Raw genomic sequence first — 27313 nt, forward strand, 5'->3', positions numbered from 1 at the left:
TATTTACAGACAGACATACACAAACACACACACATACGTGGTGAGACAGAGACACGGAGACAATGACATACCATACACTAGTATATATCACACCACTATACACTACTATACCACGCCTGTCAACCCCCTTATCAGTGTCTTACCTTATTACAGACTATTTCAGAGCGTATTGGTCACCCCGTGCCGCTTATACATGCCAACACACACACACACACACACATGCCACGCACCACACGCACCACACACACCACACACACCACACATACACCACACACACACACGCCACGCACCACACACACAACACACACCCAACACACACACACTACACACACACACACCACACACACACTACACACACACACCCCTCCTCCTCCTTACCTGATAGTACGGTAAGGGGTCCACTACGTCCTTGCACTTGAGGAAAGCGGGTGGACCAATCAGCTCGCAGTTCTTCGACAGATCCTCTGCGGGGTGGGGGGGAGACACGTGGGGCGGCGGGGGGGGGGGGAGGGGCAACGGGTCAGGAGGCGTGGCCAGGGTGACGTCACTGAGCGAGGGGCGGATCGACGGATTTCGCCAGGCCCGAGGTCACGTGGGCTCGGTTAGGGCCTTTGGTGATGACTGGTGTATAGTGTGGTGTATAGTGTAGTGTATAGGGTGGTGTATAGTGTGGTGTATAGTGTAGTGTATAGGGTGGTGTATAGTGTGGTGTATAGTGTAGTGTATAGGATGGTGTATAGTGTAGTGTATAGGGTGGTGTATAGTGTAGTGTACAGTGTAGTGTATAGTGTAGCGTATAGTAGTATAAGGGATGTCAGGGCTAAGGATGGAGGTGGACAGTGGGTTAAGGCGCATGGAGAGGATTCCCGCCAAAGGGGAGCGAGACAGTGGGGGAATAGGAGGAGCAGGCGATACAGTTATAGGAGGGGATCATCTTAGAATTTGGCGGAGGAAACGGATCGAGTAAAAGCCCGTGGGCAAGTGTGAGCTTGGGTTGAATAAAGGACGGCTCCACGTTTGCACTACCACCACCGCCGCCGCCGTTACTCCGATTGAGCTCCTGTGTAGCTCTTTTTCAGAAGCGACGCGGTCATCACAAATGATAGCAGGTCAACAGAGTGGCATATTATCATCATCATCGTCGCGTGGAAATTCATAGCAGCGGCCGAATGCTCTAAACGCATAGAACTGTTGATTGAAAATGTGGAGGGAAAAACAAGAAGGACCTGGATGAATATGCATGCGACCACGGTAAGAACATGCAAACTACAAATATACCGGCATCAGGGTCGGGATCGAACCCGCGACCTCCTGTATACCAGGGGAAGGAGTTAATATTTTGCCTGGGTTCATCTCGCCGCGGTGGACTAGGAGATGTTAACTACCTCGCCTGGTGTGCAGGAGGTCGTGGGTTCGATCCCGACCCTGACGATGCCTGCTGCTTCTGCTGCGTATTTTGAGTCTGCGTCTCTCTCTCTCATCATCATAACGGTGGCTAGGAGATGTTGACTACTTCGCCTGGTGTGCAGGAGGTCGTGGGTTCGATCCCGACCCTGACGATGCCTGCTGCTTCTGCTGCGTATTTTGAGTCTGCGTCTCTCTCTCTCATCATCATAACGGTGGCTAGGAGATGTTGACTACTTCGCCTGGTGTGCAGGAGGTCGTGGGTTCGATCCCGACCCTGACGATGCCTGCTGCTTCTGCTGCGTATTTTGAGTCTGCGTCTCTCTCTCTCATCATCATCACGGTGGCTAGGAGATGTTGACTACCTTGCCTGGTATACAGGAGGTCGTGGGTTCGATCCCGACCCTGACGATGGCTGCTGCTGCTGTGTATTTTGAGTCTGCGTCTCTCTCTCTCATCATCATCACGGTGGCTAGGAGATGTTGACTACCTCGCCTGGTATGCAGGAGGTCGTGGGTTCGATCCCGACCCGGACGATGCCCACTGTTGTATATTTGGAGTCTATTACCATCTCCTCGCCCCCCTACATTCAGTATGAACATCACCACCGCTGCTATAGATGTCCACGTGACGATTAGATCAGTCACTTCGTTGAGCTGCTATTGGTAAAGTCACGTAGAAGGGAAATAATAAAATAATAAAAATAAAACATAATAAATATGTTTTCGGTAAAGTCACGTAGAACAGAAATAATAAAATAATAAAAATAAAACATAATAAAATATGTTTTATTTTAAAACATAATAAAATATGTCTTCTTTTTATTATTTTATTATTTCCCTTCTACGTGACTTTACCGAAAGAACCAAGAAGATGAATCCCTGCAGTCACGAAAGAAGCTTTACATCGAAATTTGAGCTGCTATCGTTCGTGACGGCGGCCACCGTCGCGGCAAACGGAGCCGGCTGAGCTACGACCACCGATGCGGTGGCGGCGACGGTGACGGTCACGGCGCTGAGTGGCCACCGTCGCGGCAAACGGAGCCGGCTGAGCTACGAGCACCGATGCGGCGGTGGCGGTGGCGGTGACGGTCGCGGCGCTGAGCGGTCACTGTATCGGCAGACGGAGCCGGCTGAGCTACGAGCACCGATGCGGCGGTGGCGGTGACGGTGACGGTCGCGGTGCTGAGCGGTCACCGTATCGGCAGACGGAGCCGGCGTCGGCGGCGATGACGGCCTCCAGCGGCTTGCTGCTCCAAGCCGCCACGAACTGCGGGGCCACGCTCTCCACGATGCCCTGCGGCGTGCGAAGGTCGTCCGCCTTCTCCGCGTTGTAGCTGCCGCACAGCCCTGCGGGTGGCACGGGGGGGAGGGGGTCACGCGAAGAGATCACGGTCAGAGGTCACGGCTGGAGGCTACGGTCGGAGGTCACGATCAGAGGTCACGATTGGAGGTAACGATCAGAGGTCACGGCTGGAGGCTACGGTCGGAGGCCACGATCAGAGGTCACGTTTGGAGGTCACGATCAGAAGTCATAGTCGGAGGTTAAGGTCGGAGGTCACGATCAGAGGTCATAGTCGGGGGGTAAGGTCGTAGGCCACGATCAGAGATCATAGTCGGAGGTTAAGGTCAGAGGTCACGATCAGAAGTCATAGTCGGGGGTTAAGGTCGGAGGTCACGGCCAGAGGTCACGATCAGAGGTCACGATTGTAGGTCACGATCTGAGGTCATAGTCGGAGGTTAAGGTCGGAGGTCACGGTCAGAGGTCACGATCGGAGGTCACGATTGGAGGTCACGATCAGAGATCATAGTCGGAGGTTAAGGTCGGAGGTCACGGCCAGAGGTCACGACCGGAGGTCACGATTGGAGGTCACGATCAGAGGTCACGTTTGGAGGTTACGATCAGAGGTCACGATTTTCAGGTCGCGATCAGAGGTCACGTTTGGAGGTCATGATCAGAGGTCACGATGGGAGGTCACGATCAGAGGTCATAGTTGGAGGTTAAGGTCGGAGGTCACGGTCAGAGGTCACGAATGCAGGCTACGGTCGGAGGACACGATCAGAGGTCACGATTGGAGGTCACGATCAGAGGTCATAGTCGGAGGTTAAGGTTGGAGGTCACGATCAGAGGTCATAGTTGGAGGTTAAGGTCGGAGGTCACGATCAGAGGCCATAGTCGGAGGTCACGGTTGGAGGTCACGATCAGAGGTCACGATCAGAGGTCACGATTGTAGGTCACGATCAGAGGTCATAGTCGGAGGTTAAGGTCGGAGGTCACGGGCAGAGGTCACGATCGGAGGTCACGATCAGAGGTCACGATTGTAGGTCACGATCAGAGGTCATAGTCGGAGGTTAAGGTCGGAGGTCACGGTCAGAGGTCACGATTGGAGGTCACGATTGGAGGTCACGATCAGAGGTCATAGTCGGAGGTTAAGGTCGGAGGTCACGGTCAGAGGTCACGATCGGAGGTCACGATTGGAGGTCACGATCAGAGATCATAGTCGGAGGTTAAGGTCGGAGGTCACGGTCAGAGGTCAGCGGGGTGGGTGGTGGTGGTGGGGGAGGGAATCGCTCACCTTGAGTCTGCCCCTGCATGGACGTGGGCACGGTGAGGTAGAGCTGCATGAGAGGTGCCAGCTGAACCTGCATCTTGAGGCCGACGATAGTGAACACCTGAATGTAGGTCGTCGTCTGCGCATAGACCTTCAGTGCATCTGTGGGGGTGGGTGGGTGGGGTGGGGTGGGGTGGGGGGAGCGCGTAAGACGGACTCCGGGGAAAGTTCCGGAGTTGTTTCCCTGAGCTCTGCCCCTATCAGGACGTCCGCCATCTTGCGACCGCGGTGGCTGGGATGTGTTAACTACCTCGCCTGGTCTTCTTGGTTCTTTCGGTAAAGTCACGAAGAAGGGAAATAATAAAATAATAATAAAAATACAACATAATAAAATAATTCTCACTATTGAATTATTTTATTGTTTTATTTTTATCATTATAAAAAATAAAAATGAAACATAATTAAATAATTCTCACTATTGAATTATTTTATTATGTTTTTATTATTATAAAAAATAAAAATAAAACATGATAAAATAATTCTCACTATTGAATTATTTTATTATGTTTTTTAATTTTTAATTATTTTTTATTATTTCACTTCTACGTGACTTTATCGAAAGAACCAAGAAGATGAATCCCTGCAGTCACGAAAGCTTTAAATCGAAATTTACCTCGCCTGGTATACAGGAGGTCATGGCCTCGATCTCGACCCTGACGTTGCATGCTGTGTAAAGGATTCTGCGCGTTTTCTCTTTTTTTAAATCCTTTATATTAAGTTCACTTGCTTGCTTGCGCGCTTACGACCGTGCAAATCTTTCGGTCGTTTTTAACCCACTTCCCGTGATCCAATCGAGCTGACATTTTGCACACAGACTCGTTGTGCGTGACAATTTATTTTCGTGAAAACTAATTTCCAAAATTTTACACTGTTTAGGGAAAAAATAAATTATATTAAATTACCAATTGCTTAATGGTGGCAGGCAATCATCTGACCCATAGGTGGCAGCCATCTCAAGCCAGAGGACGAGAGGACTCTAGCCGCCAAGCATATAAAGGATTTATAGTGAAAAACATTGTGTTTACGGGTTAATTTTTTTCCCTCTCTCTCTTCCCGTGGTGGTCGCGCGGATTTGTCGCCGGGTCCTCTGGTTTTTCCCCTCCACATTTAGAAAAATGCGTTTAGAGTATTAGGCTGCTCTTATACATTTACATTGAGCTACGTGGCTTTTATTCATAAGTGACCTCGCTATCACAACTGGTAGCTCAACGAAGTGGCTTATCGCATACCTGTCAACCCATATGGTTTGTCCGTATTTTTTGGATAGTTTTAGGTCCACACGGAGTACAGCCGTGTCAATGCGGGCAATTGTTTTTTGCCTATCCGTTTGTGTTTCTCCCTTGTGATAATGGGACTTTGTAGGATGGACGTTGAGATTTATACGGAGCACGGGGTAACCAAAAAGGCCTGAATTGGTCTGTAATAAGATAGGCAGCACTGATAAGGGGTTACCAGGTATGGCTTTATGTCCGATGGGATATATACAAATATGTTGTGAAATTTCGATTTAAAGCTTTCGTGACTACAGGGATTCATCTTCTTGGTTCTTTCGGTAAAGTCACGTAGAAGGGAAGTAATAAAATAATAAAAATAAAACATAATAAAATGAATTCATTCAGACGCTGTCTCCCCGACAGACCTGGTCTTCAACCTGAGGACGGCTGCTTGCGTTGTGGCCGAAACGTCGTGAGAATTATTTTATTATGTTTTATTTTTATTATTTTATGTTGTGAAACTTAAGGATGAAACATTGACACATACGCATCATTTGAAGGTAGCAATATACTTTCCCTCACTTGTCTACAATCCTCGTTCGGGACCTTCCTTCCACGGCGTATTTACGAGGTGCTTGCCGATGAGGGTGGCGATGGGCACAGTTGGCTACACACGGCTGCGAAAGAAGGCGACTTCCACTAATATTTATATTAAATCCGCAACGCGTTTCAGCAGCGAACATTGCCATCGCTCGGGACGCGTGCCAATGCAGCAGCGGCGACCAGTCCCACCACCTCCGCCCCATTCGCCCGAGGCTACACAACAACATCGACATCTCTGCGGACAACCCGCCCGGCCGCCCGCCCGCCCACGCAACACGCGTTTGCAAGATCGGGCAGGTCACAGAGCCGGGAGAGAAGGCAACTCCCCCGCCCACAAAGGGAGGGGAGAGGGGGGAAGGACATCTGAATTATTGGCACCGAAGGGTAACAAATCAAAAAAGTTGTCGCTCGACGATGCCCGGCGGTGTTTGGCGAGTCGCGGAGTCATCGTCGTCGTGGTCGTTGCGACTCATCGGGGAAGAGCGGCGGGGTGGGGTGGGTGGGGGGATTGTGGGGGGGAGGGGCTGCCCCCCCCCCACCCCCAGGGGGGGTGGGTGAGTGGGGGGACAGCTGTCCCTGCGTGGCACGGCCTGCGTGCTTTCGCTAGTCTGCGGGCAGCAGTGGGTGGATGGGGTGATGATTGCTGCTACTGTCTTAGTTAAGCTAGTTTAGTGTGATCTACCCTAGGGGTGCCCCCAGCAGCAGCTGTCCCTGCGTGGCACGGCCTGCGTGCGTTCGCTAGTCTGCGGGCAGCAGTGGGTGGATGGGGTGATGATTGCTGCTACTGTCTTAGTTAGTTAAGCTAGTTAAGTGTGGTCTATCCTAGGGGTGCCCCCAGCAGCAGCTGTCCCTGCGTGGCACGGCCTGCGTGCGTTCGCTAGTCTGCGGGCAGCAGTGGGTGGATGGGGTGATAATTGCTGCTGCTGCTGTGTTCGATAGTTAGTTAAGCTAAAGTCACGTAGAAGGGAAATAATAAAATAATAAAAATAAAACATTATTTTTATTATTTTTATTTTTATTATTTTATTATTTCCCTTCTACGTGACTTTACCGAAAGAACCAAGAAGGTGAATTCCTGCAGTAACGAAAGCTTTAAATCTAAATTTAGTTAAGCTAGTTAAGTGTGTAAATTTCGATTTAAAGCTTTCGTGACTGCAGGGATTCATCTTCTTGGTTTTTTCGGTAAAGTCACGTAGAAGGGAAGTAATAAAATAATAAAAATAAAACATGATAAAATTGTTTAATTTTGTTTAAAATTGTTTAATTTTATTATGTTATGTTTTATTTTTATTATTTTATTACTTCCCTTCTACGTGACTTTACCGAAAAAACCAAGAAGATAGTTAAGTGTGGTCGTGCCTAGGGGCACCCCCAGTGGGACCTGTCTCTGCGTGGAACTGGGTGACCGGTGGCCTGCGAGCGGGTGCTAGGCTGCTGGGAGTAGTGGCAGGGTGGGTGGGTTGCCCGGGGTGACGATTGCCGCTGCCGTATTAGTTTGCCAGCAAAGCTTTTTTTGGTTCTATCGGCAAAGTGACGTGTAAAGAGAAAGTAATAAATTAAATACTAGCATACGACGTTTCGATTGCAGCACAAGCAATCGTCATCAGGTATAAATGAAATAGAAACACAAATCTAGTATACTTAGAAATGTAATGTAATACAACAGAGAGTCGGATAACATAACAGTCAACACCCTACCTGGTTGATTACTTTCTTCTGTGTGCCTATGTACGTCTCTCTCTATGTATCTCTGTGATATCTGTCTCTACTTATATGTCTGTCTATATGTCTCTGGTTGTGTGTTTTATCTCTCTCTCTCAAATTTAGCATTCTCAGGAAGAACGTAATCAACCAAGTAGGGTGTTGTTATGTTATCCGACTCTCTGTTGCATTACATTACATTTCTAAGTATACTACATTTGCGTTTTTATTTCATTTATACCTGATGATGATTTGCTTGTGTTGCAATCGAAACGTCGTATGCTAGTATTTTATGTATTACTTTCTCTTTTTCGATTTAAAGCTTTCGTGACTGCAGGGATTCATCTTCTTGGTTCTTTCGGTAAATTCACGTAGAAGGGAAGTAATAAAATAATAAAAATTAAACATAATAAAATAATATACATTTATTATGTTTTATTTTTATTATTTTATATTACTTCCCTTCTACGTGACTTTACCGAAAGAACCAAAGAGTCATTCCTGCAGTCACGAAAGCTCCAAATTAAGCATCAGTTAATTTCGTCGTGGTCCAGCCTAGGGGCACCCCCGCTGGCAGCCGTCCCCTTTCGCGCCGCGAGCGACCGAGCGGTCGGGCGAGCCGGTCGCCAGCGTCTCACCGGAGGTGTGGGGCAGCGCGAGTGCCGTGTCGTCCAGGTACACTCGCCCGTCGGAGCGGATCTCCAGCAGGCCCTGCCGGAGGGGGTAACGAGACGCGTTACGTTTTGGTTTTGTTTTCTCTCATTGTCACGGTGGCTAAGGGAGATGTTGACTACCTCACCTGGTGTACAGGAGGTCGTGGGTTTGATCCCGAACCCTGACGATGCCTGCTGCTGCTGCTGTATATTTGGAGTCTGCGTCTGTCTCTCTCTCATCATCATCATCATCATCACGGTGGCTAGGAGATGTTGACTACCTCGCCTGGTCTACAGGAAGTCGTGGGTTTGATCCCGACACTGATGCCTGCTGCTGTAAATGTGGAGTTTGCACCTCTCTCTCTCTCTCATCATCATCAGGGTGGCTAGTAGATATTAACTCTCTCGCCTGGTGCTGGTGTGCAATGGGGAGCTCAAACTCTGCACGCTGTGCGAAGTGGCAGTTCAAGAGTTTAACACGTAATAGTAGTAGTGTTAGTAGCCGCCGCGGTAGGGCTTTCGCGAGCAATATCCGTAACAGCGCTTTTTTTTTTTTGCGCTTGCGCGATCTGACCTCCGCCAAAAAACCCACCGACAACAACAACAACAAACGCCTCTTTAGCACGGGCAGGTCAAGAGGTCGCGGCCAGCGCGATAACAGAGACACGTAGAGACGGCGAGCGAAACGAGACGGGGCTGCCGCCGCTTACCGAATTCATCTTGAGGTAGACGGCCTCCAGACGCGGTGAATCCGGCGACTTGTCTGCGATGTCGATCTGCACCGACCAGCCGTTCGTCTGTGCAGGAACAGGCGGAGAAGGTGTGTGGGGGGGGGGGGGGGGGGGTTGGGGGGGGGTGAGATGGGGGGGAGTTAGTGGGGTCGGAAGTGGAGGAGGGAGACAGGGTTGCAACGCCCGTCTGCGTTAGACTCAGACTCGAGACCAAAGCTGCCGGAGCGGGTCAGTCACTCGTTCTAGATTTGAAGCTTTTGTGACGTGTCCCTATGGGTCTCTACGTGTCTCTGTGCGTCTCTGTGGGTCTCTGTGTGTCTCCGTGGGGTCTCTGTGTATCTTCACGTGTCCCTATGGGTCTCTACGTGTCTCTGTGTATCTCTGTGGGTCTCCGTGTGACTTTGTGGGACTCTGTGTATCTGCATGTATCCCTATGGGTCTCTACGTGTCTCTGTGTATCTCTGTGTATCTCTGTGTATCTCTGTGGGTCTCTATGTGTCTCCGTGGGGTCTCTGCGTATCTTCACGTGTGCCTATGGGTCTCTACGTGTCTCTGTGTATCTTTGTGGGTCTCTGTGTGTCTCCGTGGGGTCTCTGTGTATCTTCACGTGTCCCTATGGGTCTCTACGTGTCTCTGTGTATCTCTGTGGGTCTCCTGTGTGTCTCTACGGGTTCTCCGTGTGCGCCTGAGGATGCGGTCCACACCGACAGGAGGAGGAAGCTGCCCGCCCCAAAGAAGCCGTAGGTGTTGAAGTCGAACGTGGTCACGTGGGTGCTGCCCTCCAGGGAGCACATGGCGTCGGCGGCCGTTGAGGTGCAGCTCCAGACGCCGCTTGCGCAATGGCTGCTCGCGGACAAAGCGGACAAGCGGCAGCGTCATCAGCATCATCATCATCAGGGTCGTCATCGGGCAGAGTCAGCATCATCATCATCAGGGTCATCATCAACATCATCATCAGGGTCGTCATCAGCAGAGTCATCAAGTCATACTTTGTAGCGATCATCCGGAGCGAAACATTTTATTTTAGGCCACTGAATAGCACTGGCAGCTAGGGGTGTACAACTCCTCTAGAGCAGTTTTGAGTGAAGATCTCATAGGTAGTGACTCAAGTTTCAATTTATTGGCAATAGCATTCCAGACCCTGGGGACATCAATAGCAAAGGCCCTTCCTCCAGTATAGGTGTAATGCGGGCGTAAACGGCCTCGCGGATATGACGTAACGGGGGGAGGAGTTAGGTCACGTGGGGGAGAAGGGAAAGCTCTTAAGGGCGGGAACCGGAAGAGACGGGAGGAGAGTGTAAGAATAAAGATGGGAGGAGGCCACGCAGGGCAGAGGGTGGAGAGTGGCGCGATCACCACAGGACGGGACTCGGCACCGTTGGCCAGCGGTGTCCGGGCACGGGGGAACCGGAGAGCAGCGGTGAGGCTGCAGAGAGAGCAGCTGAGAGACTGCATAAAGGCGGAGAGGCTGAGAGGAGAGCCAGCAGCGGAGCTGCATCGGAAGCGAGGAGAAAAGGCTACGTGAGCGACGGCAGCTGCCAAGCTGCCAAGCGGGAGGCGGGGAAGGCTCTGAGCGAGGGCCGTGTGGGGCAAAGTTGTAAGAACCCAAATAAAGGACAACGGAGACAGACACAGTGAAAGAGTCCTTTATTACATATGTACGGCAATAGGGAATATGAAGCTGGTAAATGAGTGTAGACCTTAGGTCAAATTTGTTCTTTGAAACAGAGAGGAGTGGAGTGAGATGAGAAGGGAGAGATAGGAGAGTGCGTGGGGGGCCTGCGGGGTAGAGTGGGGGGCTGGGGGGAGGGGTATGGTGTGGGCCCCCTTTCTCACCAGATGCTGGAGGCCTCTTCAAGGACGGTGCCCGAGTTGTAGAGGAGGCCGTTGCGCTTGCACTTGCACGAGGTAGGAGGCACGCAGCTCAAGGTCTCGTAGTCGTCCAGCACAGTGCCTGCGGATGGGTGGGGTGGGTGGGCGAGTAGGGGGACAGGTGAGTGAGTGGTTGGTTGGGTAGGTGAGTGGGTGGTTGGGTGGGTGAGTGGGTGGGTGGGTGAGTGGGTGGGTGAGTGGGTGGGCGAGTAGGTTAGTGGCTGGGTGATTGGGGTGGTGGGCGAGTAGGTGGGCAGATGAGTGAGTGGGCGAGTAGGTTAGTGGCTGGGTGAGTAGGGTGGGTGGGTGAGTAGGGTGGGTGGGTGGGAGAGTGGTTGGTTAGGTGGATGGGTAAGTGGGTGGATGGGTAAGTGGGTGGGCAGGTCTCGTCGAACTGCACCTCCCACTCACCCACTCACCCACCCACCCACCCACTCACTCACCCACCCACTCACCCACCGACCACTCACCCACCCACCCACTCACCCACTCACCCACCCACCCACCCACTCACCCACCCACCCACCGACCCACACACTCACTCACCCACCCACCCACCCACCCACTCACCCACTCACCCACCCACCAACCCACTCACTCACCCACCCACCCACTCACCCACCGACCCACTCACTCACCCACTCACCCACCGACCCACTCACTCACTCACCCACCCACCCACCCACTCACCCACCGACCCACCCACCCACCCACTCACTCACCGACCCACCCACCCACCCACCCACCCACTCACTCACTCACTCACTCACCCACCCACCCACCCACTCACTCACCGACCCACCCACCCACCCACTCACCCACTCACCCATCCACCCACACACTCACCGACCCACCCACCCACTCACCCACTCACCCACCCACCCACCCACTCACCCACTCACCCACCCACCCACCCACTCACCCACCCACCCACTCACCCACTCACCCACCCACCCACCCACCCACTCACTCACTCACCCACCCACCCACCCACCCACCCACCCACTCACCCACCCACCCACCCACCCACTCACCCACCCACCCACTCACCCACTCACTCACCCACCCACCCACCCACCACACCCCACCCACCTTCGGGGCAGAAGCATCCAGGCAGACAGCTCTCATCGCATTGCACCTCCCCCACGGGGTTGGAGCACGTCTTGGTGCAGGGGCTACCGCAGTCGCTGAAGACGAAGCTCTTAGAGCAGCTCGGCTCCTCTGTGACGCGGACGGGGAGGAAGGGGGGTGAGGGGGAAGGAGTAAGGGGGGGGGGGACACGGAGGGGTCGGTCGATTGATCAGAATGTATCAGAAATTGCATAACAAAGGCATACACTACACACTACACTATACACGACTATACACTACGCTACTATACACTATACACTACACTATACACTAATATACACTACACTGCTATACACTACACTACTATACACTACACTATACACTACACTATACACTACACTATACACTAAACTACGATACACTACCCGATACACTACACTATACAGTACACTATACACTACACTTTACACTACTATACACGACACTATATAACTACACTATACACTAAACTATTATACACTGCACTATACACTACACTATACACTAAACTATTTTCCACTACAATATACACTACACTATACACTACACTATACACTAAACTATAGCAGCAAACTATTTGTCGATTTGTTCACGTGACAAATCCTTCACTTGTCGGCTGTATCGGGTGGTGGAGGGTTTTGCCAAAACATCGATTATCACGTGACCTCCTTTGGCAGTATTACATCACGACAATCGGGTTTTCGCCTTTCTGGCAATAAAACCAGGAGCTGTGTTAAAACACCTGAGCCTCTTACCACCTGACCTCTGACCTTCTAGTACCTCACCCCTGACCTTCTAGTACCTGACCCCTGACCCTCTAGCACCTGAGCCTCTACCACCTGACCTCTGACCTTCTAGTACCTGACCCTTGACCTTATAGTACCTGACCCCTGACCCTCTAGCACCTGAGCCTCTACCACCTGACCTCTGACCTTCTACCTGACCCCTGACCCTCTAGCACCTGACCCCTGACCCTCCAACACCTGACCCTCCACCACCTGAGCCTCCAACACCTGACCCCCGAGCACCTGACCCTCCACCAGCTGACCTCTGACCTAGTACCTGACCCCTGACCCTCTAGCACCTCACCCTCCACCACCTGACCCCCGAGCACCTGACCCTCCACCACCTGAGCCTCCACCACCTGAGCCTCCACCACCCTGAGCCTCCACCACCCGACCAAAAAACCCTGACCCTCCACCACCCTGAGCCTCCACCACCCGACCAAAAACCCTGACCCTCCACCACCCTGAGCCTCCACCACCCTGAGTCTCCACCACCCGACCAAAAACCGTGACCCTCCACCACCCTGAGCCTCCACCACCTGAGCCTCCACCACCTGAGCCTCCACCACCTGACCAAAAACCCTGACCCTCCACCACCCTGAGCCTCCACCACCCGACCAAAAACCCTGACCCTCCACCACCCTGAGCCTCCACCACCCAACCAAAAACCCTGACCCTCCACCACCCTGAGCCTCCACCACCCTCCACCACCTGACCCCCGAGCACCTGACCCTCTACCACCCTGAGCCTCCACCACCCGACCAAAAACCCTGACCTCTCCCTCCAGCCGCTACGGGGCGCGCGGCGAAAACTCACGGCAGGCGCCGGCCTCCCTCCAGGAGTCGGCGGGGAACCCGTGCAGGAGGCAGCGGCGAGCGTAGACCGTCTCGGACGCGCACGCCGAGGCAGCAGCAGAGGCGGCGGCGGAGGCGGCGGCGTCCAGGCAGAGCTCCACGAAGGGGGAGTTGTTCTCCGTGCAGGAGGCGAAGGCCGAGTAGCGCGCCACGCACTCCGCTTGCTGGGGTGGGAGGGGGCGGTGGTGGTGATGGTGGTGGTGGTGGGGATGGAGGTGGCGGTGGTAGTGATGGTGGTGGTGATGGAGGTGGTGGAAGTAGTGGTGGTGGAGGTGGTCGTGATGGCGGAGGTGGCGGTGGTGGTGGAGGTGGCGGTGGTGGTGGTGGAAGTAGTGGAGGTAGTGGAGGTGGTAGTGGTGGTGGAGGTGGTGGAGGTGGTGGTGATGGAAGTGGTGGAGGTGAAGGAGATGAAGGAAGAGGAGGTGGTGGTGGTGGTGGAGGTGGTCGTGATGGAGGTGGTGGTGGTGGTGGTGGAGGTGGCGGTGGTGGTGGCGGAAGTGGTGGAGGTGGTGGTGGTGGAGGTGGTGGATGTGGTGGTGGTAGTGGTGGAGGAGATGGTGGTGGTGGAGGTGGTGGTGGTAGCGGTGGAGGTGGTGGAGGTGGAGGTGGTGGAAGAGGTGGTGGAGGAGGTGCAGACGAGACACAGAGAACATCAGCTGAACATCCTAAATCTTCCTACTTTCTGTCTCTGGACTGGCCTCCGTCTGGAGACAGCAGCAGTTGCCCGCGTGCCCTACACGCAGGATCGCTGTGTGTGGGACACCTGGGCCTCCCCTACGTCGACTCAGCCTCAAGTGAGTAGCTGGTGTAGTGGTGTGTAGTATTGAACATCGCCACACTGGCCGGTAGCCTTCACAGGTGCCACTTGTTAACAGCACTTGCCCCAACAGTCTGTTAAGGCTACACGGGGGATCTTTGTTTTTGTTTGGCGTGTGTCTGTATGGGGGTGGTGGTGGGTGGGGCGATGGGTGGTGCAGCAGTTAGCGCACCGAGCTACAAAACCCGGCGAACCCGAGTTCGAACCTCCCCTAGGTCGACTCGGCCTTAAAAAAAGAGGAGCAGGCCTACTCACTCCCCCCATCGAGACACCTTCGACTTGCTCCGAACAGCACTTGCCCCCAGTCCCTGTAGAGGCTACACGGGGGGGAGGGAGGAACCTTTGTCTTTGTTACCCAGAATACGCAACGCCACACCCCCCCCCCCCAAAGTGCGGGGCCCGGGGCGCCCCCCCCCCCAGCGACACTCACTTTGTTGGGGTCAGCGAGCGGTGTGTAGACGTTCGCTGTGCAGGACCCCGTGCTCATGGATTGCACCCACGAGGAGACGGAATCTATGGAGGGTCAGGCCAGCGGGTAGGGCGGCAGGGGGTAGGAGGAGAGGGTTGTGGAATTCGAGTTCAAGTTCATTTATTAGGTATAGCCCTGTGAGCCATTCGGCTCTTGAATCGGGTGCAACCGCAACAAACAAAAAACTAAAACATGAACAAGAAAACATCTTAAAGTGACTATGTGCAAACAGAAAATCCAGGGGGGAAAAAACAGCAAAAATTCCGGAAAAAAGCACCGTACACCAACGCTGTGTGCATAGTGTAGTGTATAGTGCAGTGTATAGTGTAGTGTATAGTGCAGTGTAAAGTGTAGTGTAAAGTGTAGTGTAGTGTATAGTGTAGTGTATAGTAGTGTAGTGTATAGAGTAGTGTGTAGTGTAGTGTGTAGTGTATAGTGTAGTGTATAGTGGTGTATAGTGCAGTGTATAGTGCAGTGTATAGTGCAGTGTATAGTGTAGTGTAAAGTGTAGTGTAAAGTGTAGTGTATAGTGTAATGTATAGTGTAGTGTATAGTGTAGTGTATAGTGTAGTGTATAGTGTAGTGTATAGTAGTGTATAGTGTAGTGTATAGTGTAGTTTAAAGTGTAGTGTATAGTGTAGTGTATAGTAATGTAGTGTATAGTGTTTAGTAGTGTAGTGTATAGTGTAGTGTATAGTGTAGTGTATAGTGTAGTGTATAGTAGTGTACAGTAGTGTATTGTGTAGTGTATAGTGTAGTAGTCTATAGTATATGATACTAGTACAGCACCACACTGCTTGCGTTGCAGAGCCAAGCCACAACATTTCACAACCCGAGCCCGACGTTACCGCCACCAACTACAACCAGCTTCGTCAGGCGACGGACAGAGATTCGCGGTAATTCTCACCGCCGGTTCCACGGACGCCGCTGTAGCTTCCGCAGAGTCCCACCGTCGTGTTCTCGTATTTCTTGTCCACCTTCACCTGTAAGAGAGCACGCGGCACAGGGTCAGGACCAGAGGTCGCTACCGGGTACCCGATACCCGTATCCTACCCAATACCCGGCTACCAGTACCCGGCCGGGTACAGGTACGGGTACCCGTTTGCGACCCTGGTGCGGCCGGGTACGGGTAGGCCGTGAGTCACTGGTGAGTCACCGTTTGTCACTCATTTCCCAACGTCTTGTCTCTTCTCACAATTCAAGTTCCTAGAATCAACCCACCCGCGCCTGCAACATGGCTTCATCCCAGAGGTCGCAATCAGGTACCCGATACCCGTACCCTACCCGTACCACACACAAAACTCACACACTGACTCACACACACGCGTGTGCGCGTGCACCAGCTGTGATAGGGGTAGTGACAGTGATAGGGGTAGTGATAGTGATAGGGGTAGTGATAGGGGGAGTGATGGGGGTAGTGATAGGAGTAGTGATAGGGGTAGTCATAGTGATAGGGGTAGTGATAGGGGTAGTGATAGGGGTAGTGATGGGGGTAGTGATAGGGGTAGTGATAGGGGTAGTCATAGTGATAGGGGTAGTGATAGGGGTAGTGATAGGGGTAGTGATGGGGGTAGTGATAGGAGTAGGGATAGGGGTAGTGATAGTGATAGGGGTAGTGATAGGGGTAGTGATAGGGGTAGTGATGGGGGTAGTGATAGGAGTAGTGATAGGGGTAGTGATAGGGGTAGTGATAGGGGTAGTGATAGGGGTAGTGATAGGGGTAGTCATAGTGATAGGTGTAGTGATAGAAGTAGTGATAGGGGTAGTGATAGGGGTAGTCATAGTGATAGGTGTAGTGATAGGGGTAGTGATAGGGGTAGTGATAGGGGTAGTGATAGGGGTAGTGATAGTGATAGGGGTCGTGACAGTGTAGGGGTAGTATGGCTTGCTGATGTAGATGAAGGTCGATGACGTCACCGACCGTGACGTCATCAACTGTGACGCCATCGACGGGTGACGTCATCGACCGTGACGTCACCGGCCCGTGACGTCACCGACCGTGACGCCATCGACAGGTGACGTCATCGACCGTGACGTCACCGGACCTGACTTCATCGACCGTGACGTCATCGACTGCGACGCGGGTTGGCAGGGAGCCCAAGACCGCCCTGCGTGGGGGAGCGAGCGAGCCATGGATGGATCTATCGATCTATCGAGCGATCGATCTTGCTGATGTAGATGCAGGTCGATGACGTCACCGACTGTGACGTCATCAAATGTCACGCCATCGACAGGTGACGTCATCGACCGTGACGTCACCGATCGATCGAGTGAGCGAGCGAGCTATCTATCGAGCCATCGATCAATCTATCGAGCGAGCCATCGATCGATCTATCGAGCGAGCGATCGATCGATCGAGCGAGCGAGGCGTGGCGTGGGCGTTGCGCGTTCCTCTCACCGTCACAAACTTCTCTCCCCACACCACCGAGAGTCCCAGCAGCTTGGCCGTGAACTTGGTGTAGGGGCCGTAGCTCTTGATGAAGAAGCCCTTGCCGATGTACGGCAGCGTGAGTCTGCAGAAGAAGCAGCATCAGCAGCAGCAGCGGCAGCGGCAACGAAAACAAGGCGACGGACGGTCATTAGAGTCGATGCTGCACCCTCCGATGAGCACGCATGGCCCCGTACGCATGTGGAACGAAGTTCAACGTCCATCGCAACGGAGGGTTTTTGGTTTTTGTTTGCTTGCAGGGGTTAGACCGCGTGAACGTGATTGTGTCGTGAAACCCGCCGCCACCCGGCACGGCCAATTATCAAGGTTTTGTCACGTGAACGGAACGTGCCAATTCGTTACGAGAACAACAGTGAGTAACACCCACAGCAAAATTTACAATTATAGTGTATAGTGTAGTGTATGGGGTAGTGTATAGTGTAGTGTATAGTGTATAGTGTAGTGTATAGAGTAGTGTATAGTGTAGTGTATAGTGTAGTGTATAGTGTAGTTTATAGTGTAGTGTATAGTGCAGTGTATAGTGTAGTGTATAGTGTAGTGTATAGTGTAGTGTATAGTGTAGTGTATAGTGTAGTGTATAGTGTAGTGCAATAGTACAGCACTACACCCGTTGTGTGTTGGAGAGCGAACCCACTACAACATTTACAACTCGAGTACCGTGAGGGTTCGCTGGTAATCTACAACCGACAGCGTCATCAGGCGGACAGCAGAGGTCGCAACCGGGTACCCGATACCCGTACCCTACCCGATACCCGGCTACCCGTACCCGGCCGGGTAAGGGTACGGGTAGCCGTTTGCGACCCTGGTGCGGCCGGGTACGGGTACGGGTAGGCCGTGAGTCACTGGTGAGTTTGTCACTCATTTCCCAACGTCTTGTCTCTTCCCACAATTCAAGTTCCTAGAATCAACCCACCCGCGCCTGCAACATGGCTTCATCCCAGAGGTCGCAATCGGGTACCTGTACTCGTACCCTACCTGATACCTAGCCGGGTATGGGTAGCCGGATATCGGGTAGGGTACTGGCACGGGTACGGGTACCCGTACCCTACCCGATACCCGGCCGGTTACGGGTAGCCGGGTATCGGGTAGGGTACGGGTACGGGTACCCGTTTGCGACCCTGGTGCGGCCGGGTACGGGGTACGGGTAAGGAATCAAAACCCGTTTGCGACCTCTGGCGGACAGCCACAGCAACTGTGTGGGCGGGGGGGCGGTGGGTGCTTTACACGTGGTCAAAGGATCCCCCAGGCCCCCCCAGACTCACGCTTTGCCGAGCAGGCTGACGGGGCCTCCCTGCAGGTCCACGTGGATCTTGGCCTCGTCGGTGGAGATCTCGATCGCGGCGGGCTCGCCGTCCGCGACCCGCACGGACGACTCAACGTTGAAGCGTCCCAGCTCCTCGGCCGTGAGCGCGAAGCTGCAGAGCCCCGAGCCGCTCACGGACGCCACCTCGCCGTCGAACGCGGCCACGTGGGCAAGGCCCTCGGTGGCCCACAGCGTGCACACCGCACGCGAGCCTGCAGACGTGTAGAGCACGTTGAGACGGTCGTTTGGTTCGGGGCGTTTCGGTCGGTCGGTCGGTCATTCGTTCATACTTCTAGATTTGAAGCTTTCGTGACTTGCAAGGATTCATATTCTTAGGGGTTTTTTCGGTAAAGTCACGTAGGTAATTTTTTTTAAATTAATAAAAGTAAAATCAAAATAAAATAAAAATCACGACGTTTCAGAGGCAACACAAGCTTCCGTCTTCAGGTGGAACCGTGCATACTCTTAGTTTTTTTTTCGGTAAAGTCACCATATAGGTAAAAAATGAAATAAAATGTATAAAAAGAAAATAATAAAAATCACGACGTTTCGGAGGCAACATAAGTCTCCGTCATCAGGTGGGACCGTCACAGCCAGATTTGCTGACACAGCAAATCTGGCTGTGACGGTCCCACCTGATCTGTTCCATCTCACTCCCTTCTACCGTGTGTGGACTAATCTGCATCCGTTCCATCTCACTCCCTTCTACCCCGTGTGTGGACTAATCTCCATCTGTTCCATCTCCGTCATCAGGTGAGACCGTCACAGCCAGATTTGCTGATACACACACGGGATAGAAGGGAGTGAGTTGAAACAGATGTGGATTAGTCCACATACGCTGGTAGAAGGGAGTGAGATGGAACAGATGGAGATTAGTCCACACACGGGGTAGAAGGGAGTGAGATGGAACAGATGGAGATTAGTCCACACACGGGTAGAAGGGAGTGAGATGGAACAGATGGATATTAGTCCACACACGGGGTAGAAGGGAGTGAGATGGAACAGGTGGAAATTAGTCCACACACGGGGTAGAAGGGAATGAGATGTAACAGATGGAGATTAGTTCACACACGGGGTAGAAGGGAGTGAGATGGAACAGATGGATATTAGTCCACACACGGGTAGAAGGGAGTGAGATGGAACAGATGGATATTAGTCCACACACGGGGTAGAAGGGAGTGAGATGAAACAGATGGAGATTAGTCCACACACGGTGTAGAAGGGAGTGAGATGGAACAGATGGAGATTAGTCCACACATGGGGTAGAAGGGAGTGAGATGGAACAGATGGAGATTAGTCCACGCACGGGGTAGAAGGGAGTGAGATGGAACAGATGGAGATTCGTCCACACACGGTGTAGAAGGGAGTGAGATGAAACAGATGGATATTAGTCCACATACGGGTAGAAGGGAGTGAGATGGAACAGATGGATATTAGCCCACACACGGGTAGAAGGGAGTGAGATGGAACAGATGGATATTAGTCCACACACGGGTAGAAGGGAGTGAGATGAAACAGATGGGGATTAGTCCACACACGGTGTAGAAGGGAGTGAGATGGAACAGATGGAGATTAGTCCACACACGGTGTAGAAGGGAGTGAGATGGCACAGATGGAGATTAGTCCACACACGGGGTAGAAGGGAGTGAGATGAAACAGATGGGGATTAGTCCACACATGGGGTAGAAGGGAGTGAGATGGAACAGATGGATATTAGTCCACACACGGGTAGAAGGGAATGAGATGGAACAGATGGAGATTAGTCCACACACGGGTAGAAGGGAGTGAGATGGAACAGATGGAGATTAGTCCACACACTCTTACCTTGCAGGGTCGGTTCAGATGCTGCGAGAGAGAGAGAGAAAAAAAAAAGCACACGCATGCATCAGCGTCGTCATCATCATCATCAGCAGTGTCATCAGCAGTATCATCATCATCAGCAGTGTCATCAGCAGTATCATCATCATCATCAGCAGTGTCATCAAGGTCAGCTGTGCATCGTCTAGATTCAAAACGCATCTGTTTAGAACTGCTTGTTGTTGTTGTTGTGTTTATTTTGTTGTCCTTACCCCGAACTTGCGATTAGCGCAGGTGGCTACGTACGATGCGATAGAAGTTCAGCATACACACAGACAAAGACCCCCCCCCCCCTCGGGTAGGGTACGGGTATCGGGTACCCGGTTGTGACCTCTGCTGTCCGCCTGATGACGCTGTCGGTTGTAGATTACCGGCGAACCGTCACGGTACTCGAGTTGTAAATGTTGTAGCGGGTTCGCTCTCCAACACACAACCGGTGTAGTACTGTGCACTACACTATACACTACACTGTACACTACACTACACTATACACTACTCTATACATTACACTATATACTACTAAACACTACAATATACACTACTATACACTACACTATACACTACACTATACACTACTATACACTACACTATACACTACTATACACTACACTATACACTACATTATACACTACACTACACTATACACTACTCTATACACTACACTTTACACTACACTACACTATATACTACTCTATACACTACACTATATACTACTATACACTACACTATGCACTACACTATACACTACACTATACACTACACTATACACTACACTATACACTACTATACACTACACTATACACTACACTATACACTACTATACACTACACTATACACTACACTATACACTACTATACACTACAGCCTTAGCAGACTGTAGGGGCAAGTGCTGTTAGCGAGCAGCACCTATGAAGGCTACCGGCACTGTGGCACACGAGGGGGTGGGTGGCCAGCACCACGCCCGACCGCCTTTGTCTCCCCAGTGGCGACGTATACACACACACAGCACCAGGTAACTCATTTGAGGCTGAGTCGACCTAGGGGAGGCCCAGGACCGGTTCAGATAATCGTCACTGGGGGGTGTTGGCCGTGAGCGGGAATCGAACTCGGGTCGCCGGGTTCATAGCGCAGCGTAGCGCTAACCGCTGCACCACCGCTCCCGGCACACACACACCGACACGCACACATTGACGCACGTACCGCACTCGATACCCGATCAATCGCTTGCCAGCGAGGGCATTGCGACGAGTTGCTGTCGTGCGGGATAGTAGCCCAGGGCAAGGGAGGGGAGTCGGGAACAACCAAATCGGCGATGGGAACCATCACAACAAGATTTTGTACGCTGCTCATATGCGGGAGATTCTCACCCCCCCCCCCCCCCGATCTATCAATGCCCCTGATGGTGCGTTGTCTTTGGAAGTGATTGGTCCGCACCAGAGAACAGCTTTACTTTAGAGCCTCGTGCCAGTTTCTTTAGAGCCTAGTCTCAGTGTATTTAGAGCCCGGTATCAGTTTATTGACACTGAGACTGGGCTCTAAAGAAACTGAGACTAGGCTCTAAAGAAACTGAGACCGGGCTCTAAAGAAACTGAGGCTGGGCTCTAAAGAAACTGAGACTGGGCTCTAAAGAAACTGAGGCTGGGCTCTAAAGAAACTGAGGCTGGGCTCTAAAGAAACTGAGGCTGGGCTCTAAAGAAACTGAGACTGGGCTCTAAAGAAACTGAGGCTGGGCTCTAAAGAAACTGAGGCTGGGCTCTAAAGAAACTGAGACTAGGCTCTAAAGAAACTGAGACTGGGCTCTAAAGAAACTGAGACTAGGCTCTAAAAAAACTGAGGCTGTGCTCTAAAGAAACTGAGGCTGGGCTCTAAAGAAACTGAGACTGGGCTCTAAAGAAACTGAGGCTGGGCTCTAAAGAAACTGAGACCGGGCTCTAAAGAAACTGAGGCTGGGCTCTAAAGAAACTGAGACTGGGCTCTAAAGAAACTGAGGCTGGGCTCTAAAGAAACTGAGACTGGGCTCTAAAGAAACTGAGGCTGGGCTCTAAAGAAACTGAGGCTGGGCTTTAAAGAAACTGAGGCTGGGCTCTAAAGAAACTGAGACTAGGCTCTAAAGAAACTGAGACTGGACTCTAAAGAAACTGAGACTGGGCTCTAAAGAAACTGAGACCGGGCTCTAAAGAAACTGAGGCTGGGCTCTAAAGAAACTGAGGCTGGGCTCTAAAGAAACTGAGACTGGGCTCTAAAGAAACTGAGACTGGGCTCTAAAGAAACTGAGACTGGGCTCTAAAGAAACTGAGACTGGGCTCTAAAGAAACTGAGGCTGGGCTCTAAAGAAACTGAAGCTGGGCTCTAAAGAAACTGAGACTGGGCTCTAAAGAAACTGAGACTGGGCTCTAAAGAAACTGAGACTGGGCTCTAAAGAAACTGAGGCTGGGCTCTAAAGAAACTGAGGCTGGGCTCTAAAGAAACTGAGACTGGGCTCTAAAGAAACTGAGACTGGGCTCTAAAGAAACTGAGACTGGGCTCTAAAGAAACTGAGACTGGGCTCTAAAGAAACTGAGGCTGGGCTCTAAAGAAACTGAAGCTGGGCTCTAAAGAAACTGAGGCTGGGCTCTAAAGAAACTGAGGCTGGGCTCTAAAGAAACTGAGACCGGGATCTAAAGAAACTGAGGCTGGGCTCTAAAGAAACTGAGACTGGGCTCTAAAGAAACTGAGACTGGGCTCTAAAGAAACTGAGACTGGGCTCTAAAGAAACTGAGGCTGGGCTCTAAAGAAACTGAAGCTGGGCTCTAAAGAAACTGAGGCTGGGCTTTAAAGAAACTGAGGCTGGGCTCTAAAGAAACTGAGACCGGGATCTAAAGAAACTGAGGCTGGGCTCTAAAGAAACTGAGGCTGGGCTCTAAAGAAACTGAGACTGGGCTCTAAAGAAACTGAGACTGGGCTCTAAAGAAACTGAGACTAGGCTCTAAAGAAACTGAGACTGGGCTCTAAAGAAACTGAGGCTGGGCTCTAAAGAAACTGAGACTAGACTCTAAAGAAACTGAGACTAGACTCAAAAGAAACTGAGACCGGGCTCTAAAGAAACTGAAGCTGGGCTCTAAAGAAACTGAGACTAGGCTCTAAAGAAACTGAAGCTGGGCTCTAAAGAAACTGAGGCTGGGCTCTAAAGAAACTGAGACTGGGCTCTAAAGAAACTGAGACTGGACTCTAAAGAAACTGAGACTGGGCTCTAAAGAAACTGAGACTGGGCTCTAAAGAAACTGAGGCTGGGCTCTAAAGAAACTGAGACTGGGCTCTAAAGAAACTGAGACTGGACTCTAAAGAAACTGAGACTGGGCTCTAAAGAAACTGAGACTGGGCTCTAAAGAAACTGAGGCTGGGCTCTAAAGAAACTGAGGCTGGGCTCTAAAGAAACTGAGGCTGGGCTCTAAAGAAACTGAGGCTGGGCTCTAAAGAAACTGAGGCTGGGCTCTAAAGAAACTGAGACTGGGCTCTAAAGAAACTGAGGCTGGGCTCTAAAGAAACTGAGGCTGGGCTCTAAAGAAACTGAAGCTGGGCTCTAAAGAAACTGAGACTGGGCTCTAAAGAAACTGAGACTGGGCTCTAAAGAAACTGAGGCTGGGCTCTAAAGAAACTGAGGCAGGGCTCTAAAGAAACTGAGACTGGGCTCTAAAGAAACTGAGGCTGGGCTCTAAAGAAACTGAGACTGGGCTCTAAAGAAACTGAAGCTGGGCTCTAAAGAAACTGAGGCAGGGCTCTAAAGAAACTGAGACTGGGCTCTAAAGAAACTGAGGCTGGGCTCTAAAGAAACTGAGGCTGGGCTCTAAAGAAACTGAGACTGGGCTCTAATGAAACTGAGACTAGGTTAAAGAAAGCTGTTTCTGGTGTGGACCAATCAGCTTCAAAGACCAGGCATCATCATCACATACTACCAGAGCATGGTTTTGTGTTTGGATGTCCACCACAACTACTGTGTGTGTGTTTGGTTAATGCAGTAACGGGATTCCTTTCGAAAAGGTTTCCGTTTGGCGTTTGAACATCTTAACAGAAAGGGTAAACTCTTGATTTTAACCTTTCGTGACTGCAGGAATCCCCGCTCTTTGGTTCTTTCCGTAAAGTCACTTAGGTAGAAACATTAATAGGTCACGACGTTTCGATCGCAACACAAGCAATCGTCATCAGGTGGGGACAACCACAGCAAGAAAAGGGCAAAACCTATTCTTCAATGTTTCAGTTGTATCTGTATATTTACGCTTCGTACCCTTCCTAAACTCTGCACTGCCATATCGCGTGTGTGCGCATTGCGTTGTTACACCCTTGCTGGTCATCTGTAAACTTAATCTTTTGTTATAATTAAGAAGAGCTTCATAGCTCATCGGATTCCTCCGTCTGCAGTATAAATCAAGATTCTGATTCTGAATGTACCGGACGAACCGGTAAGCGAGTCGCAAACCGGTTTATCTGTACCCCCTCCCCAACCCAAACTCGTCAAGTCGTCTTTTGGCAGCGAAAAGCGAAATAAATTAACACGCACACACACAAAGACAAAGATTCTCCATATAGCCTTAACAGACTGTAGGGGCAAGTGCTGTTAGCGAGCACCTATAAAGGCCAGCACGGCACACGAGGGGGTTGGTGGCTAACACCACGCCCGGCCGCCTTTGTCTCCCCAGTGGCGATGTTTACACATCGCACCAGGTACTCATTTGAGGCTGAGTCGACCTAGGAGAGGCCCAGGGCCGGTTCAGATAATCGTCACCGGCGTTGGCCGTGAGCGGGAATCGAACCCGGGTCGCCGGGTTCGTAGCGCAGCGTAGCGCTGACCACTACACCCACCGCTCCCCACTACACATACAGACAAACAAACACACACACACAGACACACACAGACACACACACAGACACACAGACACACACACACAGACACACACACAGACACGCACACAGACACACAAAGACACACACAGACACACACACAGACATACACACGGACATATACACACACACACAGACACACACAGACACATACCCACACAGACACAAACAGACACACACACACAGACGCGCAAAGACACAAACACACAGACACACACACACACAGACATACACACAGAAACACACACACACACAGACACACACACAGACACACAGACACGCACACACACAGACACACACACACACAGACACACAGACTCACTGAGATTCATCACCCGCTATCCATCCCAATCCCTCCCTCGCCCGGTCAACTCGTAGTGCCTCAAGGTGCGAACGCATATGGGGCCGTCCATAAATGACGTCACGCGATTTAGGACGATTTTTTACCCCCCCCCCCCCCCCTAGTCATAGGGCGTCACAAAAAGTCAGACCCCCCCCCTCAAATATGACGTCACAAAGCTCTGCCCCCCCCCCCAAAAATATATAAAACATGCTTCAACTCGCTTGAAACTATTGCCATTGTAGTGCGTATTTAATGTGGCGCTGCACTCTGATGTTGTAGGAGAAGACATTTATTAAAACGTCTATTTAATAAAGTAGAACGTGTTGTCTACATTTATTTAAAGTTGCGCATTTTAATGTGACGTCACTTTTCTCAACCCCCTGCCCCCTCCCTCGTCACACATCGTCACTTTAAAAAAAAAGGTGTCAGTTTTGTTGCCAGATAAAAAGGGTAAAAATCCAATTATCATATTTGTTTACTGGCAAATGAGGTACCAATGGTATTTGTGGTTGTTGTTGTTACCAGATGGAGCGTTGAGCTACCGTGCAGCGCTGTTTTAGTTTATTTTTCTTCAAAACAGCCACCGGCTGGGCGATGTGTCAGCCGATCACCATCGCAAGGACGTTCACAGCAGTAGGCAAGCGCTCTACAACGCATCGAGAGAGACGAGAGACTCGGGGAGATGCGTGGATACCCACAGAGATACAGCAGCAGGCGTCAGATTCGGTATCGAACCCACGACTTGCTGCGCACCAGGCGAGGTAGTTAACATATCCTAGCCCCCACGATGATGATGAGAAAGAGAGACGCAGACTCCAAATGTACAGCAGCAGGCGTTAGGTTCGAGATCGAACCCACGATCTCCTGTACACCAGGCGAGGTAGTTAACATCTCCTAGCCACCGTGATGAGAGTGAGAGACGCAGACTACAAATAAATAGAAGCCGTCAGGGTTCCAGATCGAACCCACAACCTCCTGTATACCAGGCGAGGTAGTTAACATCTCCTAGCCCACCGTGATGATGAGAAAGAGAGACGCAGACTCCAAATGTACAGCAGCAGGCGTTAGGTTCGAGATCGAACCCACGACCTCCTGTACACCAGGCGATGTAGTTAACATCTCCTAGCCCCCAAGATGATGATGAGAGAGAGAGACGCAGACTCCAAATATACAGAAGGCGTCAAAGTTCGAGATCGAACCCACGACCTCCTGTACACCAGGCGATGTAGTCAACATCTCCTGTTCGGAAAGTCAAAAACGCGCAACACCCAAAAAGAGCATCGGAGCCGTTCGGATTCCACCCTCCAGCCGACGAATCCGATGATTGCGCTGCGAGGCGCTAGGGCAGAAGTCGCAACCGGGTACAAGATACCCGTACTCTACCGGATATCCGGCTACCCGTACCCGGCCGGGTACCCGTTTGCGACCCTGGTGCGGCCGGGTACGGGTAGGCCGTGAGTCAGTGGTGAGTCACCGTTTGTCACTCATTTCCCAACGTCTTGTCTCTTCTCACTATTCAAGTTCCTAGAATCAACCCACCCGCGCCTGCAACATGGCTTCATCCCAGAGGTCGCAATCGGGTACCCGATACCCGTACCCTACCCGATACCCGGCTACCCGTACCCGGCCGGGTACGGGTACGGGTAGCCGTTTGCGACCCTGG

The 27313-nt window shown here is 51.6% G+C and overlaps 1 protein-coding gene across 1 annotated transcript in view; it reads right to left on the bottom strand.

The window, feature by feature from the left end:
* The window catches only part of LOC144733746 (uncharacterized), a 77271-nt gene extending 59303 nt beyond the window's left edge, over positions 1-17968 (bottom strand). Inside the window, exons 1-13 of the mRNA XM_078615767.1 lie at positions 17961-17968; positions 17222-17336; positions 15731-15806; positions 14785-14867; positions 13500-13701; positions 11882-12010; positions 10754-10871; positions 9622-9760; positions 8897-8983; positions 8172-8244; positions 3980-4117; positions 2601-2753; positions 379-464 (exon numbers count right to left, since the gene is read on the bottom strand). Coding sequence (XP_078471893.1) covers positions 379-464; positions 2601-2753; positions 3980-4117; positions 8172-8244; positions 8897-8983; positions 9622-9760; positions 10754-10871; positions 11882-12010; positions 13500-13701; positions 14785-14867; positions 15731-15806; positions 17222-17336; positions 17961-17968 — 1407 coding nt within the window. The remainder of the gene's footprint in view (positions 1-378; positions 465-2600; positions 2754-3979; positions 4118-8171; positions 8245-8896; positions 8984-9621; positions 9761-10753; positions 10872-11881; positions 12011-13499; positions 13702-14784; positions 14868-15730; positions 15807-17221; positions 17337-17960) is intronic.
* Between the last annotated feature and the right edge of the window lie 9345 nt (positions 17969-27313).

This window comes from Lampetra planeri, chromosome 48, assembly GCF_965212315.1.
Source record: "Lampetra planeri chromosome 48, kcLamPlan1.2.h2, whole genome shotgun sequence".
NCBI lineage: Eukaryota > Metazoa > Chordata > Hyperoartia > Petromyzontiformes > Petromyzontidae > Lampetra > Lampetra planeri.